General features: G+C 50.5%; 1 protein-coding gene across 5 annotated transcripts in view; it reads left to right on the top strand.

Annotated features, from left to right (window-relative positions):
- SH3RF2 (SH3 domain containing ring finger 2) overlaps nt 1-21,155 on the top strand; it is a 45,665-nt gene that overhangs the window by 3,456 nt on the left and 21,054 nt on the right. For all 5 annotated transcript variants that reach the window (XR_010072928.1, XM_063349171.1, XM_063349174.1 and 2 more), the window contains 2 exons: nt 14,044-14,313; nt 19,456-19,779. Coding sequence is in view for 4 of the 5 variants with exons in the window: in XM_063349171.1 (XP_063205241.1) it covers nt 14,044-14,313; nt 19,456-19,779 (594 nt within the window). In the remaining variant the exon portion in view is untranslated. The remainder of the gene's footprint in view (nt 1-14,043; nt 14,314-19,455; nt 19,780-21,155) is intronic.

Below are 21,155 nucleotides of genomic sequence, written 5' to 3'. Positions count from 1 at the left end.
CGATTGTGAGATCCTGCTCCACCACAGTTAATCCCCCCACAGTTGCTTTCCTGGGTACTCGTAAATGCAGTATTCATTTGCAACTGCAGTGGAAGGTCGCGTGCTCTCCAAAGAAAGACTGCCCCAATCTGCATAGTCTGCTAATTACCGCTAGTACCATATACTACTTCATGCTACAAAGCAAATAAAATTAACATGCGCCGTGCTGCACTGCAGCCAGATACGCCATCAAAAGCAGGATGCAGTACGTGTTTTGTGTTTACCAAAGAAGCCATTCTATAAATAAACTTCCTTTACTCCATGGAGCTGAGAAAATTACAAGTTTGATCAAAGTTTCTCTTCTCTGCAGAGATGTTTCCTTGCCAGCTTTTTGCTCTTCATCCTCCTGAGCTTCCATGAGGACAAAAAAGCAAAATAAATCCCCTTGTCACCAAGCAAGCCCAGAACCCGCATCATTCCGAGAGGGAAGCGCAAGCAGGCCCCAGCAGAGCTGCTGAATTAGCAGCAACACAATGCTCAGTTTTCAGTCAGGAATCTCACAGAGCCATTCCTTCAAAAACAGGGAATATTCTAGTTACAGCCCACCCCAAACTATTTCTTATTTGCTAGCATTTAAATCCCCTTTGGATCCACGTCCTACCTGCTAGCACGGGTGGGCACAGGCTGGGTTTGTGCGGGTCTGTCCCAGGCTGCGCCTCTGCAGGGAGCAGGGCTGCAGAGAGGCCACGGGCACTGCCCCGTACCTGCTCCCAGGGCGTCTGGCCAGGTTTTAAGATCTTTAACATCTATGCAGAGAGGACAAGTCTTTGGATTTTCAGGATCTCCACATAATAGACTGTCTGGAATTTAAGAATAAAAGGACTTGCTAGGAGGTGAATGCGTAAATAATCTACGTTGAAGCCTTTGAACTCTTAGGAACCGCCCCTGGCATGTGCCAGATGTGGTTACGTCTTGTGCTGAAGCATCCGTCTTATCTGGCTTCAGCCCCAATGTTACGCTAAACACAGCTTTGCCGCTGGTGAGAGAACAGAAAGATCGTGTGTGCTGAGGTACACACAAAGCTCCTGTACTTCTCTGATGAGTAGCAGACCAAAACTGTACCCTACACACGGCAAAAATCCACCCAGGCCACTAAACAGCTACTTGGATGATGAACTTTGTCATGCAACAAATACAGGGCAGTGAGCCAGAGGAGAAAAATTCTGAGTATGACAGCTTGCCTTTGGAAAACACAGACCACACAAATTTAACTGTGACTTTGGCTATTTTCTCTTTGCATGAAGTGAGTGCTGTAACACCCCCCTCCAGCATTTCATGGGAGATAGACAGATAACACCTCTATTGGGATAAAAATACACTGCACTCCAACGTCGCCACCTTCACACGGCCGTCTATATATAGTGCCTGTGTCTTGGTATTTTCTTCTCCTCCAGAAACATCTCCAACTCCTTTCTGAATTTGACAGACAGGACTTGGATCGCTGGATCTTTTTGAAACCTTACTCAAAGCAACCTTCATGTTTGCACCCAGCGGAGGCAAACACGTTTCCTGACTCACTCACTGTGCAAACCACCCTCCACGCCCCCCAAAAAACCCCCAGTGGTTCCCGTGTGGTCACAGTAATGACTTCATGATGTGTGGCATGTCCAAGCCTTGGGCTGGACGAGCACGGAACAGGCATTGCAAAGCCGGGGACTCTGGCACATGGGCTCTGCCTTAGGAGGTGCCGCTGCTGTGGGTGGCAGCTGCTCATGACACGGGGTCCCTCAGCTAGCAATGGAGCCGCTTTGTTTGGCTAAAAATTCCATGTGGTCTCATGACCTCCTGGGAGAAAGGCCTTGCCTCAGTTGCCTCCACAGCCGCATCCCATCAGGGTTTGTCTCATTCTAAAAAACGCTGAGTGTGACCCAAGGAACTGGTTCCGCAGTGCTGGCTTGCACCTTGTACAGGATACCATCGGATGCCTTTTTTCTCCTTTGCATGGAGTTTTAGCACTTTTATCTGCAAAGAGAGAGTGAAGTCACCTTGATACAGATTGCCCGACAATACACACCCCAAAAGCTGTGTGCGCAACAAGAACAGAGTCAAGAGCACAGAAGCAGAAGGCTTTGCAGAAGCTGCAGCCATGAGGAAGAGCTGGTGTTACACACAGCAGGAGACCGAGCCATTCCTTCATTTCTGTTGGAGAGAAGCATAAGACAGAACCACAGCCTCAGAGTCAGGGGATGAGGTTCTGCTTCCCTACGGAAAGCTTAAAGAGAAAATACCGTTTTGATGGGATGGAGGAAGAAACACCCAGTTGCTCTGTAGGTGGGAGGCGGCACTGTTGTACTGAAGCCAGGCCGGGATGGCGTGACGGGCGGCTTTGCAGAGGGCTGGGGCGGGTGCGCGATCATCCTACAATGGTTCAAGTCCGTTTCAGTTACTAGCAGACTCCCCTCTGCGCTTTTGATGGTCAGCAAAGCTCCTCACTAGGGCAACCAGCAACCGGCATGGCAATTCCTGGTGGTACCGCGGGGCGGGGGAAAGCCAAAGGACCTCCACAGCCAACATCAGGAGCCAGTTTCCCTGGTTTTACAAAATAAGGTACCAAGCTGCAAACACATAAAAGTGTTTTAATTTGTTACCAAGGCAATGAGTCAGGCTCAGATGGCGAGTCAGGAATAGAACAGCAGGGTTTCTCAGCGTGAGTGTTCACCTCCTAAGTATCGTGGTCAGTGAGGAGGCTGAAAGTCTGAGAGCCCTCCTCTTCTTGCAGAGTTTCCCTGCTGGTGGCTGGCCACCATCCCCAGGTCCATGAAGCTGGTCATTGGCCTGAGTTTGTAATTTTACCCTCCGGAGGGGAGAGGAGGAGGCACGTTCAGGTGCAGCTCTGCCAGTGGGCCAGGGCTGGAGGAGAAAAACGTCCTGCGAGACGGGAGGCTGGGTCTTGGCAGAGAGAAGACCCATTCACTGCTGCTGCCTAAACCTTATCTTACCTTCCTTTACTTCGCCTCTGCCCTTCTCACAAGGAAAACTGTGGTGCTTGCTCTTAAATGCTGGACTTTGTTCTGCTGTTATCAATTTTCAGGCATTCAAACTCCATTTAGCATGAGGACTCCACTGTGCAAGGCACTGTGCAAATGAATAAAGAACCATGACCTTCTTTTTTTTTAAGAAAAACTTTTGCTTATGAGTTTGTAAGCATATATTTGAGTTTACCATGATGTGGGAAACCTCTATTTTGTCTTGATGCCTGGACAGGGGACACAACTGAGGAGGCAGTTTTTAATAGACAAAGATGTGTCCTTTGGCAATCCACCCCCTTTAAAGAGGTTTCCTTTGGGCCCTGAACAACTGATGGGCCCAGAATTTCTCACTGGCTTTGCAGGGAGGAAAGAGCAATCCTCGCCTCTTGGGAAACTGCGTTGGCCTGTGTCTTGTGTAACTGGGCTACGGTCGGTCGGTCTGCCCAAGGAAATGGAAATACAGAAAGGGGAGAGCGGCTCCTTTCGCCAGCCCCAAGGCAAGATGAGGACGCCCAAGGCCAGACAGACAGTGACCTCCCAGGTCTTGGCCAACATCTGAGGCAAGGCCCAGCTGGCAGCCATCACTTCATGACAGTCATTAATTTACCATCAAAATGGCTGCTAAGCGGAGGTGGTAGGCTAATGGAGAGATGTACTGTCACTAATTAAGCACTTCCCTGAAAAAAACTGAAAACTAAATCCTGGGTTGTTGAGCAATCAGAAGGTGCAGAGCCCTGACAGCTTTGAACGGTGGCAGGGACACAGCACAGACAACCGCCTTCTGCAGGCCTGCTGCTCGTGGGGATGGCCAGCGCCATCCCTCATCCCTCCACAGCCACCAGCGCTGTTCCTTGTCCCCTCACGGCCACCAGCACCACCCCTCATTCCCTCATGGCCGCCACCACCATCCTGGTTTGCAGAGCAGCCTTCACCCTGTGCCCGGGCAGCGCTGGGTGAGGGTGGCGTCGGCGCTGCTCCGGTTCCCAGCGCAGGGAGAGGGCCCGGGAGCAGCAGGAGCAGGGCGCGGGACGCAGGTTTCCTCCCTGCCCGGTAAACAGCCACTTCTGAGAACTGCGGTGCTGAGGCAGAGCATCATGACCGGGCACGCCGAGGGCTGACACAGTTTGTTTTCCGTGCGGCTTAAAACCATGACACACAACTTAACCACTGCCCGAGATTGCTGACTGCAGCAGAGACAAAAACATCTGATAGTAACCATGAGTGGAAGAGGCATGAAAAGGTTTCATGCCGACGCTGCAGCTCCAACGCACTGGTCCCCAGCATCACTGTACTGTGCCACATGCCAGCTGCTGCCACCCCCCTCTCCTCACACAGAAATGCTGTGCAGGCCTGGCCCTGCGCTGCCTGTGCCATGACACGCTGCCGGCACCAAGGAGCAAGCAGCTACAAAGCCAAGACATGCTCAGGCCCAACTCAGCACAAGATGGACATGGACCTGTTGGAGCGGGGCCAGAGGAGGCCCCAGAGATGCTGGGAGGGCTGGAGCCCCTCTGCTGTGAGGACAGGCTGAGAGAGTTGGGGGGTTCAGCCTGGAGAAGAGAAGGCTCTGGGGAGACCTTGGGAGCCCCTTCCAGTCCCTCAAGGGGCTCCAGGAAAGATGGGGAGGGACTTTTTACAAGGGCATGTAGTGATGGGATGAGGGGTAATGCCGTCAAACTGGAAGAGGAGAGATCTAGAGTGGATATGAGGAAGAAATTCTTTGCTGTGAGGGTGGTGAGCCCCTGGCCCAGGTTGCCCAGAGAAGCTGTGGCTGCCCCATCCCTGGAGGTGTTCAAGGCCAGGTTGGACGGGGCTTGGAGCAACCTGGTGTGGTGGGAGGTGTCCCTGCCCAGGGCAGGGGGTGGCACTGGGTGGGCTTTAAGGTCCCTTCCAACCCTATGCTTCTATGAACTCCTGCCTTGCATGCACCTCAGCACTCCTTTTGTCCACCTAAATCTCTTTTGTGGCTTCACACAGGCAAAGTGAAGCCTGATCCAGCACTGTCCTCCTCTGGAGCCGTGGGGATGTTACCAACAGGCAGCTGGGCACTCCCCCACAGCTCAGCCATCGCTTGTGCAGCATCTGCTCAGCCTCTCCCTGATAAAAGCTGCTCTGTGTTTTCTTTAATCATTTTCCCCATCTTCCATTTCACTTCTGCAGTACAAAGCCAGAATTGCAATAGGCAAAGTTCAGAAGTGACGTAGGGCTTGGTGCTGCAGCCTGTCCAAGGGGTGTTCCTTAGCAGATGGTGTCAGTGCTCCCATCCACCCCTGCCGTCTCCCCAGCAGCAGCACAGACGTAGCAGCGCAGAAACCAGCCCCAGCAGTCTCAGCGACAGGCTCCAATACCTGCTTCTGCAAACTCCACTGGTTGCTTTTCAGCTCTTCAGTCTGTAAATCACACCCACTTATACCAGTAACTTACAGTGGTGTTTTCTATACCCAGCTAAATCCCTACAATTCCTATCCCTGGTTCCCCCCGTGAAGGCCTGCTGGCTCCCAGCGCCGCGCGGCCACCAGCCCCAGCCCCGACCAGCTCTGGCCTTGTGTCCTGGCCCACCAGGAGGAAACAGGCAGATCTGGTGAGCCCCAGTACCCACCTGAGCAGGAGGGGACTGACTTTGCTCTCCCTGGTGCACACAGTCTGCTTCTGCTTGGAAGATGGGAGCAATCCTCCTCAGGGGAGAAATAATGCAGAAACCACCCAACTGACTGAATCCTCAGAATATAATTATACGAAGAGATTGAAATGACAAGTTCACTTTTGATGGTTTTGTTCTCTGTGACAAGGCTGAAGTTATCTCCTCTGCCGAAAAGCAGAAAAACAGAATTGTAATGGCAATTAATTTACATTCAAATAGCTCTTTTCATCCAACTGGATCCTAAAGAGCCCTGAAACTGCGCTAGCTGAGCACACAAAAGAGATGGTGTGGGGCTCATTCATCCCATCAAAATGCAGGCAGTCGGTGGCAGGATGCTGAAGGCGGCTTCCAGAAAGTTAGTAATCAGAATGGATGGCAGTTGTTATTGATTATCTCTCTTTATGAAAAGCCACATGTCCTTTGGCGTCAGTCTGTAGATAATAACCAGCTCTCCATCACGGTGCGTAAATCACTGCTCGTCAGGAGCATGGCGGGATTGTGCTCCCAGATCTGTCCTGGAGTCGCTGTCTGCCTCCGGGCAGGTCACTCCCCCTCCCGCTAGTGCTATCCCCACTGGTAAGGCAGGGATTTGCACCATCACCCCACCTTCACCTGCACGGTCTCCCTGGATCACCCAGCTCTCCAGGGCAGGAATCACTGCTGCACTTGCCCAGCGCCCGGCACAGCAGCTGCCTTCAGTAACACCTACCGACCCTGAGAGTAGGGACGACTGGCCACCTCACCCTCCCAGCCTGAGCAGCGGGGTCGGGACACAAGCTTTCCATCTCCTACACACATCAAATATTCTTGCTATTTCCATGTATGCTGCGGAACAGCCTGTCCCTGCACTGTGGGGGTCGCTGCACGGAAGCAGCAGCATCCTTGTGCAGAGATGGACGGGTCACCCTGGGCCAGTTGAGAGCAAAGATGCTCTAACGCTTCTTCAGCCACCCTGGCACACCTCTAGCACTCATTTGTGGATCTTGGGCAATGAAATGTGCCCTCACCTATTGCATACCACCTCTTCGCGCCATGCAGTTCTTTAAAGAAAAGGAGACAGCGTTGGTAGGAAGAGCTTCCTCCATCCTTTGGTGTTGACCCTTCTTTGCTCCACAGTGGCAGCTTTCTGGGTGGAAGGTTTTTTCAAGCACCTTGGTACAGTTTGATATTTAGGCTGCGCTTGGACTCCTACTACCCAGGTGTAGAGCCGGCACAAGGGAGTTTCAAGGTTTGCAGGATCCAATTCAGTGTGTTTCCCTGAAAAGCAAGTCCTGGCAAATCCTGGCCCTGACACCCCTGCACCGGCCCGTGCAGCACACTCGGGTGCCAGTCCCCTCCCACCAACACTAGTCCTGCTCCAAATGGCTCTAAAATGAAAAATAATCAAAAAACACTTGCAAACTGAACCCACAGTACCTAGTGGGAGAAAAATCAAACTGGAAGACATCCAGTATTGGATTTCTCTTCTTCCTGGCACTATCCTAGAAATAAATTGTTCCTCTCAAGGAGGCTGTTATGTGTTACAGAAATCATGTATCTACAGGAATATCGCTGCCTCTGTACAGCATGGATATTTAACTCTTCTGCACAAATAATGCGGTGCTGGGGTTGGGAGGGGAAGGCAGAGCTCACGCAGAGCACTGGGCTGCGTCTCCCCTCCGCACCATCTCCGTCCCCTCAGACTTTCCAGGTGACACAGCTGGGTCTGGCCTAGATTCTCACAGTTCATTTGCAGTGTCCTGGGTCCTTTTCTGCTCTGCTGGCTCCTTCCAGGGTGGGACAGCCCAGCAGCACTGCCACCACTCCAGCTGCGGGGGCCGGGGCTCCCCTGACATCCCATACCTGAGCCGGTTCTCCTGCACAGGGTTCTGGGGAGCGACTGCGTCCCTGCACGTGGGGCAACACCCGTGAAACCCAGATGAGGATCAGGCCCATGGTATTTACCACAGAGAGATTCGGGTGGTGGGGAGGAGACCGCATGCTTGGAGTGGCTGGCTGCCTTCGAGGGACGAGGCGCAGCAGAGAGCGACTCCAGGGCATTCCCTGTGCGGACTTATGAAAATCAGAGCTGGGAAACCACCCGGGTGCAAGTCCAGACCCGTCTGAGGCCATTCATGATTCATCTGCCAGCAGCCTCCTCAGCCCCACGGGTCTGGCTCTGCTGCTGGAGCCAGCAGAGTGCCCGTTGAGCTTTGGGGTGCCGGGTCCAACACTGGTGCCGGGCAGAGGTGCCAGAACAGGGATGTCTGCAGCAGACAGCACTCCTGGGGCTCACTCCTGCCCAAACAGCTCCTGCTCTCCTCCTTTGGCACACAGTAAATCAGAAGGAAGCACCCCTGGACATCAACAGCAATAATTAGGATTAATTTGTCACTCATCCCATGTATTCATCTAACGCAGTTGTGGATGTTGGTGAAGTCAGAGCATCTGGGAAACAAGAGGATCCCATCTGATGCCATGAGCTGGGTCTCGCTGCAGTTATTTGCGGTGAGCCTTGCTTGGAAACAGGTAAAAGAGTAAATGGAGCCCAGGTAGATGCAGGGACGTTTATGGCCCCGTCCTCACGCCTACCCCAGGGTATCGCAGGTAGCGGCTCGGTCCGCTCCTGCAGAGGCGGTGTCAGCACGGGGCCATGCTGCTCTTCGGGGAGCCTGGGACGGGGTTCACAGCCTCCATCAGAAATCTCTCCTCTTCGCTGCTCTCCTGGCTTGCCTTTCTTCCTTTCTTGGCAATTTTTAATGTCTCTCCCTGGTGACCGGCACCCCAGCCAGCCTCACACACTTCTTTTTCTTCTTCTCCTTTTTTTTTTTTTTTTTTAATACCAGTGCTTTGAGTGTGTGGTCTTACATTAATCCACTGCCAATAACGAGGAAGTTATAACTAGCTCATTTAAGATAATTATAGTGTGCATTTCTCCCAGCTATGAAGAGATGCTTTGAATTGCTTCCTCACATGTACATATTTTTAATTTGCTTCTTTGTTTTGTATGGAGGGAGACTCAGATGTATTGGATGGCTGCCCTAGCACAGCTGATGCCAAATGTCAAAAATAGTATTAAAAAAAATAAATCTTTTCTCCCTTATCGACCTCAAATCCAGTATGAATGGGGACAAGCATTGAGGTACATCTGCCACGACCATCCCTGCTGGTGGAGTGGCCAAGAAGAGAAAAGTATTTCACCTAGAGCCCGCACAGCGTATGGCACTGACGCGAGAGGGGGTTTCTGGCTCTGCAGCCCCGGGTTCACCTGCTGCATTTTCTCCCCAGGGCTCCCCCAACAGCTCTGCAGGCAGCCGGGGGGCACCTTGGGTCTCTCACCGCTCCGAGAGCCTGAAATACCTCCTGGGGCACATGGTGATAGTAGGGTCGTGCCTCACTCAGGCACGACAGACATGAAAACAGAGGGGGAAAAAATCAGAAAAAATGAGGCAGCGTTGGAAAAAGTTACAACCACCCAGAAAACAGAGAAGGAAGGGCTTCTCTGGGAGAGGCCAGGCTCTCTGCAGCAGCCAAAGGCTCCGCAGGCAGAAAAAAAGTGTTCCCTCAGCACCAAAAGCCACACAGGTTTGGGTGCATGAGCACTGACTGTCCTTGGCCCAAGGGCTTTGGCAAAACATCCCGTTGGTCCCTGTCTGCTTGACAGCCTGAAAAGTAGCAGTGGGCAATTTGATGTCCTATGGCATTCCCTTCTTCTACTCAGCTTCCCACTGATTTTAGAGGCTTTCACGCAGGAGAACGTGAAAGACACTCCTCTCTCTATTTATTTAATTTAGCGACACTACTGTAGCTGCAGTATTGACGGCATCACGGGAAAAAAGCCTTTTCCCTTCTTGTCTAGACCATGCTTTTGCCAAGAAAGGTTGGATCAGATGATCCTTGAGGTCCCTTCCAACCTGGGATTCTGTGATTCTATGGTTCAAGAGTGATATTTCTTCTTTGTACTTGCTGCCTCTCTGCTACTGGGCAGCAAATGTTTTACACAAATTTTCAACAACCTTTAGTTGAGTTTTTCACAGAGCTTCTCATAGCGTTTTCCCAACTGAATTTAAAGACAGACGCTGAACCCTGCAGCGAGGGAGCGTGCCAATATTGGCAATATTTGCCTGAATATTTTGCTGCCACTGCCACCCCACTAAATTAAAACGTTGCCTTGGATTAACAACAAGCAACTGGACATGCTAACGGGAGAAAAATCCATCAAAACAAACCCAGTCCCTCCACACCCCATGCCCGGGACCGCGTCCTCACCCGGGAAAGCCTTTCCCTCTGCCCTCAGCCCGGAGTGAGCTACCTCCAGGCACACCTTGTCTTTATCGCCGGGTTTAATTAGCACCCCAGTTTCTGCCATTGCAATTAACCTACTTTAAATAAAGCGAAACAGATGCCTTGCAGAGGATCTTATGCATCCAAGACTGGACAGAAACCAGCCAAAGCCTGAGAACAAAATCAGATTTGAGATACGCCCACAGCTGCCTGTGTTCTCGCACCAGGAGGAGCGATAAGCACCGAGCTCAGCTGCCCGTAGAGGGTTCCTGCTGCTTCCCCGGCCTCAGCGGGGTGGTTTGCTGCATGGTGGCTTAGGCGCTTTTCTTCGTCTTTCCTGCGTCTCATGAACACGTTAAAAAATGGTGACCCTGATGTACATTTTTCTGAAAATTTCAGCTTGAAGATTTATTGTGTGAAAGGCCTGCAAAGCAGAAAAGCGCCCTGTACTGTAAAAACCACACCAGTTGCTCCGTGTGGGTAGATAAAGGCTTGGTTTATATCCTAAATAAAGTTGGGAAATCAATGTGATATTTTTGGCTCAGTATCTGAACAGACAAACAAAATTTTAAAAATAAGCAACAAAGACAGACTTCGGAAAAAAATGACTTGGACCTTAAAAAATTACTTGAGTTGAATGATTTTTTTTTGATGAAGATCTTGAAAAAGTTAATTTCAAGTTAATTTCAGTTAGTTCCAAAACAAAACACTTTGTATTGCTATGGGGTTTTTTAATACTTTTCCCGTTTGTTATCAGAGTATTAGAATATTAGAAAAAATATTTTGGCAGTTACAAAGACGGTATGATTTTGAAAATATCAGTCATCAAGTGCTGAAACAGTCCAGCGTGATTACAGTTTCTCCTTGTTATACAGCCAGAAACGCACATCCAGTCCAACGTCCCTTCGCCACGCCACCTGTCCCTTTGAAGCACTTAATTCTGAGGTGTTTTTAATTGAGGCTTGTGGCAAACAAGGACGGCTCTCCTTGCCCTCGTCCCTCCCCGGGGCAGGCAGGAGGCGTGAGGTCCTGTGCCCCGCGCTGACCCCAGGCTGGAGGCTCCAGCCCGAGTACATAGAATCACAAACTGGTTTGGGTGGGAAGGGACCTTAAAGCCCACCCAGTGCCACCCCCTGTCCTGGGCAGGGACACCTCCCACCACACCAGGTTGCTCCAAGCCCCATCCAACCTGGCCTTGGAGCCAGGGGAGCCGCAGAGCCCTTCCCCGGGTGCAGGCAGCTTCAGCGGGGAAGAAGCGGTACAGCTCAAAGCACCACCAACACTATAATGACTCTTTGACAAAACATCTGTGAAGGAATACACCAAGGTTACCTTGTGAGTGTTCAAAATGACTAGCAAGCCCCAAAAGACCAAAATTCTGAATATTTTTTGGACGCTAAAGCATATAAGCATTAACTGTTACTCACTTACATCCACGGAAGTTTCACAACAAATTTTGACAAGTGACTACAAGTGCCCTGCTCTATAAAGTGAGGGGGAGATTATGTCAATGGTCACCGCAAGTGCCAGGAAATAGCAATGGGAAAGGGAACCAGCCTTAGGGGGAAAACTGAAAACAGAATGGGCTGTGAGATTTGACAGGGCATGGAAGCGGGAGGAAAGGGTTAAAGAGGAGGTGAAGAAATGAAGGTTCTGACCATGGTTTGAGGAAGAAACAGCCCATCCATCCAAGCACAGAGGGGTGAGTTTCAGCCAGCCCTATCCTACCTAGCTTTCAGTTACTTATTCCAGCCTGTCCTCCTGTCTCATCCTATTTCTTGCGAAGAAAGAATATTCCAGACTCTCACCACCCCACTGCTCATTCACTTTTCCCAGTTAGTAATAGGCATGCATTTCATTTCAGAGTTTCTCTTATTTTTAATATATTTCCATAACTTGTTCTTGATGCCTTTTATGTTTTGCTTTATTTTCCTGTGCAGCCATTCTCTCATCATCCCCGTACGTTTGTGCTCCTCCTTTACAAGCTCTGTTTTTGCAGTTTGCATGAGTCTTGTTTGTTTTCTGGTTGCTCCTGAGGCAATAAAAGGTCTCTCTTTCTGCGCTCCTTATCCTGGTCTGACACCAGAGAGTCTGTCTCGGAGGATTTCTGAAGAACTGGCCCTCCCGTAATCCTCTATTCCCACATTCTGGTTTTCTGCATGGGAACGTGCGTTGGTCCAGGCATGTGTTCGCAGGGAGAGTTTCTGTGTCCTGGCACTGACGCACTCCCTGTTCCCCGTACGAGCTCAGGGACTGCTGGAGAGCAGAGCTGCCCTGACTCTCACTTTCAGCATTTTCCTTTTTTCCAGCAATATACTTTCAGTGTCACTAAGCCAAGTGCATGTGTTTACTGTTAGCACAAATTGACAGACAAAATGAGTTAATTAGAACTAAACATCAAACTAATTGTTTCCTGTTTCAAATGCTTTGAAGCAAATGCAGTACATAAAACTTTTCTTTTCTCTTGGTTCCTTTTTCCTACCAAGCATCAGTGCCTGGGAGTGCTGGAAGGTGTTCTCTTCCTAAAACCTAAATAATTTCCATGGAAAATTTGATCTTTTCCACACTGCAGAAAACTAATGCTGAGTTTCTCTCTTCCACCTTCCTGACCTCCCCGAAGTGGCTGGTGGGGGGTGAACTCTGCAGAAACCCTGCCTGAGCCCTGGCACAGGTGGATGCGGGGAAAAGGGTTTATCTCCTTCCACAGGAAGAGGCAGGAGAAGCCTGAATGGGTCACTGGTACAACAGTGCCGTCTCCCGCGAGGTCAGCAGGGGTTTGGTGCCTATGGCTTGGAAAAGCTGCAACGCAAGGTCCTACTCACAAGGCCGCAGCACTTGGCAGCTGACAGACAAAAAAAAAAAAAATCTCCACATTTTGTCCACGGAGATGCAGAGCCAGCAGCCCTGAATCCCACTGCCCCACCAGCATACTCCCCTTCACACCTGAGCTCTCGTGGCATGGGACCCGGCTCCCCGCGGGGGTCCACGCATCTCGGCCGGTGAGAGCTGAAGACATGCTGGGTTTGAAGCACTCAGCCATGGGTGGAGCTCGTATACATTTGTCATGTTGCAGATGGCAATAAGCAAACACACACGGGTTGCTTGTTTGTTCTAGGATGCGCTTGAGTGGGACGCAGTACGCTAGTCCAACTAACATGCTGAAGGTATCTCCATCTTGTCTGTAACACAAGTATGTAAAGATCGAGTCTTTCAGTATTGCTGATTTCCAAAGTACGGGACCCCCAAATGCATATCTAGAACATCTACAGAGAGGGCTGAAAACATTGGCATATCTGCACTCCTCCCAGGAAAAACACTCCTCAGGCTGCCCTCGAGTTGTACCCCATGGGTTCACAGCACTGAGGCCAGGCACAGCCCTGGGTTTATTCAGCCGTCTCAATGATCTGTTGCATTGTGTATTAAATTGAGTTTTCTACTATAGATAAGGGTCAGTAAAGCAGTTATTTTAAGTGAACTTTGTAGTTTCATTTTGATGAGAGTCAAGATGGCAAAGTTCCCTCATCTCTTCTGGTTTTGGTATATCTCTTCTTCCTCATATTATACTGCAACAACAACAACATTAAGAAGCCTCTCTTCCTGTAACCCAGATTAAAGACTGAAATAAAGTCACGGTCACACGCTGTTAAAGCAAGGAGATAACCACAGGAGAGCAGTAACCTGCACTCACCTGGCTCCTGTTGCGTTCTAGACACGCACAGTCGGACACTGCAGGTGACAGCCGCAGGGTCAGCTGGACAGTGGCTGCGACCCCGGTCATTCTGAAACAGAAATACCTGTAAAATAGATATTGTATCAGTCATTATATTACCTTATAGCAGGCAATAAGATCCCATGGGAAGGTTAGTTTAAGGCATTAATTGTTTCTTAATATTCTTAAACAAGTTCAGCCTGATTTTCATCTTGATACAAATTTAGCATAAGTATTTTGGAGCTTGTCTTCATTAGAAAAAGACATCAAGAAAGGATGTGGGTAGTTAATCCCAATAAATGCCTGCTTAAGCCGTAGACCTCTAAATTTTTCCCAGTAATTACGAATGCTTTTGGGGAATTCTGTCTATGTTGCGCATCGCTGTCACGGACAAACTGCAAGGGCTGTTTCTCATCCCACAGGTCCCGCGAGCCAAGGCCCTGTACACCTACCGAGGGCACAACCCCGGGGAGCTGAGGTTCAACAAGGGGGACATCATCGTGCTGCTCCGACAGCTGGATGAGAACTGGTATCTGGGGGAGGTCAACGGGATCAGCGGCGTCTTCCCAGCCAGCTCCGTGCAAGTCATCAAGCACCTTCCCCTGCCCCCGCCCCTGGGCAGAGCACTCTACAGCCTTGACCTGAGGAGCAGGGACAAGACCGAGAACAAGGACTGCCTGACCTTCCATAAGGTACCAGCCCGTTTCCTTCTTTCGACTGCATGGTGTTCTGCTACTCCCCAGCTCCATAGAAGCTCCCTTTTGGAAAGTTGTAAGGTTCCCAAGCCCCCTCAGACACTGCCGCCAGCGGTTAAACCCCCCCACCCCCCAACCGCCCCACGGGCACCTAGGGGTATGTGCAGGACAAGGGGCATCCAGAGAGGGATGGAAGTGCCCACCATCAGCAGCGATTGCAGTCCCTGGGCTCAGCTCCTGGCCCATGCTGCTGTCATGGATGAGGAGCAGCTGATGGTGGTAGTCTGCTCTCAGGCACTCCAGGGAGATCCCTAAACGACACCTACTGACATAGTAAAGAAAATTGCTTTCAGGTCTGGGGTACACCATTTATGCAGCCTACCAGAGGCATGCATTTGCAGAGCAATACCTGAACTTTCACTGCATTTCCCTTTATTCCCCAAAGGCTACAGAGCTTGTGTTTACTCAGTTAGAGGACACGCTCTTCTGAGTAAGTGCACACCTCCCAGCAAAGTCAACTGTCCCTGTAGTGGCAAAACGAGGTGAGGCATGGCAGAGCAGAACAGAAAGCGCTGCCCAGAGGCACCAGTGTCCTCACTGAGAAGTCACCTTTTTCTCCATCCAGCTGGCAGCACAGATGCCATGGTCTCCTCGCTCTCACGGGTGGGAAGAGGAGGCAGGAGACAGAGGCTGTGGCCCAGGTTGGGTGTCCCCAGGGAGCCGGAGCTGGATGTGGGGTGGCTGGCAGGGGGCAAGAGAAATTGAATGTACAAGAGCCGGCTGTGGTTTCTGACTAAGGGGAAGAATTAAAAGAGCAAAATCAGTTCAGAGCAATGTCACACATCACCAGCAGCTCTATCAAATGTGGGCTTTTCGCTTGCTAGTGCAGATGCAGAGAGGCTGGGCAGCCAGCAACCCTCCCTTTGTCAGGAGGATTCACTCATTAGCAGGAGGTGCCTTCCTCGGCTTTCTGCCATCTGCATTTGTTTTTTCTCTTTCACTCTATTTGCCTTTGTTTCAGGGCTTACTCATTCTGTTTATTTGCGTTAGGAGGCAGCGCGCATCCCCACTCCCGCAGCAAAGTTCACACACAGGGAGTTAGCGCGGATCTAACACAAACACGCTTCTGCAAAGAGGCGAGAGCATCCTCCTGCCCCCCAGCCTCGGGACAGCAGTTATCATATGAAATGACAAAGATTGGAGCAGTCACCTCAGTAACTCCCCTCTGCAGTAACCTCGGGGCAGTGCTGTGTCCTCCTCCAGCCGGGTAAAGCACAGGGTGACCAGCCAGCTGAGGCGGGCAACTCGAGAGAGCCGTCTCTCTGCAAACCACCACCAAGAGACGATGGATTCCTCCAGGAGCCCGAGCAGGCAGGGGAATCTCAGCGCAGGGATGCTGGAGCTGCGGGTGGATGACACAGGAGTTGCTTTTGTCCAGCACAGCCTGGCTTTCGACCAAAGCTCTGCTGCAGGCAGCTTCATCTCGTTTTTTCAAAAATACCAACAAAAGCAACACATGCCAATCCCCACAGCTGCCCGCTCTCGCACGTGCTGCTGCTGGCTTCACGGGCAGCTTCTGTCCTCGACCACCTCTCCCACCTGGCGGATACCCCCACCTTTTGCCTTCACCTCGCCATGGGCCCTGGCCCTCCCTCGGGAGAAGGTGACAGTAATTTGGCAACAAGCCCACCTGGAAATTTGGGCAGAGATTCACATGCAGTACCATACAGCAATCTGTTCTTAAGACATGGACATGCTGGAACGTGTCCAGAGAAGGGCCACGAGGATGATCAGAGGGCTGGAGCACCTCTCCTATGAGGACAGACTGAGAGAGTTGGGGTTGTTCAGTCTGGAGAAAAGAAGGCTCCGAGGAGACCTTATAGTGGCCTACCAGTATCTTAAGGGGGCCTACAAGAAACCTGGTGAGGGACTTTTTAGGATGTCGGGTAATGGTAGGACTAGAGGGAATAGATTAAAACTAGAGATGGGTCAATTCAGACTGGATGGTAGGAAGTTCTTCACCATGAGGGTGGTGAGACACTGGAACAGGTTGCCCAGAGAAATGGTGGAAGCCCCATCCCTGGAAGTTTTTAAGGCCAGGCTGGATGGGGCTCTGAGCAACCTGGTCTAGTGGGAGGTGTCCCTGCCCGTGGCAGGGGGGTTGGAACTAGATGATCTTTAAGGTCCCTTCCAACCCTAAAAATTCTATGATTCTATGATTCTTCGAGGCAGTAGGCAGCAGTTACTGTTCAGACACGCAAATGAAAGCTGAGAATCACTTACTGAAAAATTAATACAAAATTTCCACCAGTTCAGATGAAAACTTTATGCACGTGCTCTGCATGGGTGTCAAAGTTTTGGCCAGCAATAACCAGCCTTCTCTGATCCCTTCAGCCTTGGAGTCATTAAAATTTTAGCCCCAAACTTTATACATTAATTCAGAACACAGAAAAACATACATTTCTGTAAAATTCTCCTTCCTTCCCCCCCACACACGTGGCAGATATCCTTAAAATGATGAAATCAAAACATCTTAAAAAGTTTACAAGATTTAGTTCTGCTGGGTTGCTCAGAAATGTAAGTCTTTCCAAAGAGACGTAGCTACCATCAATACAAACCAGCTTCTTTTCCCCGAGTATTTCAAATACCTGCACTCCAGCAACGCCAGGTTATTTCAGCTCCTGAAATAGCGATCTGAGCTTCTCGGCAATGTGACACGGATTACCTCGACTCTTGCACAGGGGCTTTTCGCTTGGTTCGTAGCTAAAATGCCATTTTCATTTTTAGTTGTGTGTGTGGCAACTACAGAGGCATTTCCATGCGATGGAAAGCATCCAGCAAGTCAAAGGCTTTTCATGTCCTCACCATCAGACTCATGTCCACGGTCCCAATTCAGCCACGCTCGCACCTTTAAATTAAAAACAAGTTTGAGCGTCATGCTGAGTAAGGCCAGACAGGCTGGCTTTGCGGAGCAGAAGCTATCCCAGGGGCCTGGCCAGGGCGCAGCACCATGGCAGTTACGGAGGCCACTCTCCGCCATGGCAGAGCAAGCCCACCCACACCCCGACCACCCACCTGCCTGGTCGGGCTGGGGACACCATGCACCTGCCCTTCAGGGTGACAGCATCACCGTCCCTGGCAGCGCTGATGAGAGCTGGGAGCACGTTAGGTGACAAAGCAGGGACCTTCCCCACCGTATGTGTGTGGAGGGGGGTGACAGCCCGTCCTCGGCCGTGCCCACCCAACACCATGCCGGGCAGCGGCGTGTGCCAGCACCTGGGGGCAGAGCCCTCCTCCCGGCACAGCACAGCTCACCGCTGCCTCTGGGCCCTGCAGACAGCGAGCCATTCCCTCTCCCTCGCCGGAACGAAGCCTCCGCAACAGGGAAAAAAAATAGGGGCAAAAATGCCAAATTCAGGCAAAATATCAAAATTGCGTTTTGAAGAGGTTCTGTTGTAAGCGGCTCCCGTGTGGCTGTTTGCTGGGGGTTCTGCCCCATGACCCCCCCCCAGCTGCTGTCCTGGGGCTGCAGGGGGGTGGCTGGTCTCGGTGGCCCCCCACCATGCCCAGTGCGTCGCAGCGGCATTCCCGGCGCTCCGGTTCCGCGGCCCTTCCAGCCACCCCCTCCCTGGCCCTATTTTGTCAGCACTGGTCTAGACATTAATTGTATTCCTGCAGTTTAGCTTGAGATGTAGGGTGTAAATGGCACCAACAAGAATTCCTAGAAATAAAATTAATACTTGTAATCATCATAATTACAGCAAGCACTTCTTTGTGGCTATTTTATAAAAGGACACTAGTAAAACATCTTATTTGAAGCTCTAATATATTTTGTAAAATGTCTTTTCATTTAATTAAATCATTTTAGCTTCAGTAATTACTTATTTAAGTCTGGCGTTAACAGAAATAAGTTAGTTAGGGCCACATAAAGCCACCAAGGAATTAGAAATTAATTACGGAGAAGGCAAAGATAGGTCTGTTTGGGAGATGCAAGGCTTTTCTTGGCTTTGATGCTTACGTTTGCGCCCCATTTTATTGCATCCCCCAGTGTTTAGAGAGGGAAGAAAGATGTTTCCTGTTTAGGCTGAAGTTTAATTATGTACAGAAATGACAATATTGCCATCTTATATGTGTACATATGCACACGCTATTGTTTTTAAACCTTGCTTTAAGGAGTGGGGAGGAGGGAAATGTGAAAATAATCCCTGCTTTAAAATGATAATGCTTGAGAGACACCTGTACCTCTCCTGCGTCAGAGTCATCCCTCCTCAGCCCAGGAGCCAGGCACATTGCCTCACACGAGTGGGTGAGAATCTCAAAGTTTTGCAATTCATTAATGTCAGCAGTAAATCATGATTAATTCCTCTGGCAGTCATCGTGGTAAAAAACATTGTCACCACATGCCCTTTGCTATTAATACTGTGTGATCAGCAGTTTCCAAGAAATACTGTTTGAACATCGCCCGTATGCAAACTCAGGGCCTGACTCTTCCCTCATTAAACCCAATGGGTAACGAGCCAGGCTTTTTCAATGGAAGCAGGACCAAGCCAGGAATGTTTTGGCCTACAGAGAGGTAATTGCGTGGATCTAATTCTGCTGGGAAAGCCACCATTGGTAAGGGCTTCTCCAAGCTCATGCCCGAAAGCTGACTGCAGAGCTTTGACGTCCTGCTGCGAGACGCACCCAAGCGTGCCAGCACGAAGCGGAAAAGGGAGATGTGCCCTGACGTCCCTTCTAATTTAGAGTTAAATTTATTATAATGCTGCTAGAGGGTCAGCCAGCCCTCCTTGGCACAGTACACCTCTGCAAGCCAAAGGCTTTGACGAGAAACAAAGCTTGTGGTAAAGTATTGGGGGGAGCACTCAGCCCCAGTAACCTGTTCTCTAAGCAATAAGTTTTTCAAACCAATTTTAATTTTGCTGCCAGCTTTGCATCAGTAATTTTGCATCCAGGATTTGTCACTGCAAATGCATCAGGGGAATGACTGAGCCATAAGTTTTTAAAGATCACCTGTAATGTCACCTGAAATCTGCACGCAGCTCTGTTGACAGAGAGGAAAAGAGAGGAAAAAGGGAGAACTGGGCTGTGGCAGGAGTAACTTCTGAGCCATGCCATCACATCTGCCTTTGTCTCTTCCAGCCAAACACCACTGCAAGGCAACTCCTGCAGACCAGCAAAAGCCACTGGTCCCCTCAGTTTAAGTGCACGTCCCTACGAACGGCGTCTCCCAAAGCAAAGGGCGCGGACTCACCAGCGTTCCCCAAGGTGCCCGACTCCAGGAGGAAGAGCCTGCGGCAGTTCTCCATCACCACCGCCCTGAACACCCTCAACAGGATGGTCCACGCGCCTGCCGAGCGGCAGGCGCTGGAGATCAGCTCCCCCGTCCTCATCAGCTCCAGCAACCCCACCGTGGCCACCCAGAGCAGCGAGAAAGCGGAGTTTCCTTACGGCACCCCTCTCCAGGTAGGGATGCGGCGGCATGGATGCTGTAGGAGCAGTATGAGTCCAAAATGCAAATCCTGGGTAGAAACACTGGATGCGCAGGCAGCAATTTGAGAAGCTAAAGCCCAAACGTGCAATGACAAAGCAGCCGCGCTAATAGCGTCAGTAAGGTGTCACACGCGTCAGGCTGCCGGGATTCTTTTTCCCCTCCTTTTGAATTGGAACGGTCTGTCTTCAGAGTTCAGGGACCCAGGCAAATTCATAAAAAGAGAAATTAAGTTATCAGAGTAACTAAACATGGATAAAGCACATTCCCATCCTGATTTCTGCCCTACTGCAGTGAGCTCCAGGTGTACAGTGGGAGAAAACAGAGACCTTAACTGGCAAAACAAAATATTTTTCATTTTAGAAAGCAGTAAGGAACGTGAATTCCCGAGGGAGCTCGCTCACAGCCATGTATGTGTGTGCGTGTGTGCCTGAATTCACACTGCAAGCAAACACCTGATCTGCTATATAACGATGTACATCAAAAATAGGCAGTTCTCAACATTTGCAAAATTAAAGCTAAAACCAGCCATTGGCCACACTCACCTGCATTACTTTGACGATGAGCCTTTCTGAGCTCTCACAGAATTAAGTTGCACCAGCGCGGTAGGACCTGCGGAATCAGGCCCTGGATTCTGAGCAAATAAAAGCCCAGTGAGGTCAGTGCGGAAGCTGCATTGTGCTGAGCAGGTCTGTCCTGCCTGCGATTGCTTTAACGGCACGTTCATCTAACCCCATGCTTAAAAGGAAAGTAGAAACCTGCTCTTTTTATTTATTGGTATTTCAACTCTTCTAGTAAGTCTTAAGCATACAAGGAGTTCCCAGCATCTCCATTGCTTATCCTCAATAATAAACATTGGGCTTAATCAAAAAACTTGATTAAACCCAAAATCTCAGCACAGAAGCTCATCTGTTTGGGTACCTCTGACCACCACCTTTGCTCTGCCCACCAGGGCACATGCACGAAAGCTGGAGCTCCGTTACCGTACCCTAATCCACAGAGTTTTGTTCAAAGGCAAACCACCTACAGGACAGGCTTCCTCACAAAATGCCAGTTCAGCAGCTGTAACACCCACGGAAATAATGAAGGCCCCTGCTTCTGCTAAGCAGGTGGCAGCCCTTCTGCAAAGCCATGGGGGTCCTTGCCCTGCCACCACTCAGTGCTCTGCCCCGCTCTACCCAGGGCCAGAGGAGGGTTCTGCAGGGGAGGGCAATTACACACTCCTCGCCCGTCTGCAGTCGAAACCTGGGACGCTGCTGAGGGAAGCTGAATTTGGGGCTGAGATAATAAACACAGACTCACCTTTCGGTCTATATCTGCTCTTCGCTTTAGGAGGCAAAATAGTCTCGTT

This window comes from Chroicocephalus ridibundus, chromosome 11 (assembly GCF_963924245.1).
Source record: "Chroicocephalus ridibundus chromosome 11, bChrRid1.1, whole genome shotgun sequence".
Lineage (NCBI taxonomy): Eukaryota > Metazoa > Chordata > Aves > Charadriiformes > Laridae > Chroicocephalus > Chroicocephalus ridibundus.
The sequence above is the reverse complement of the archived record's forward strand: the minus strand, read 5'-3'. Positions and strand labels throughout refer to the sequence as shown.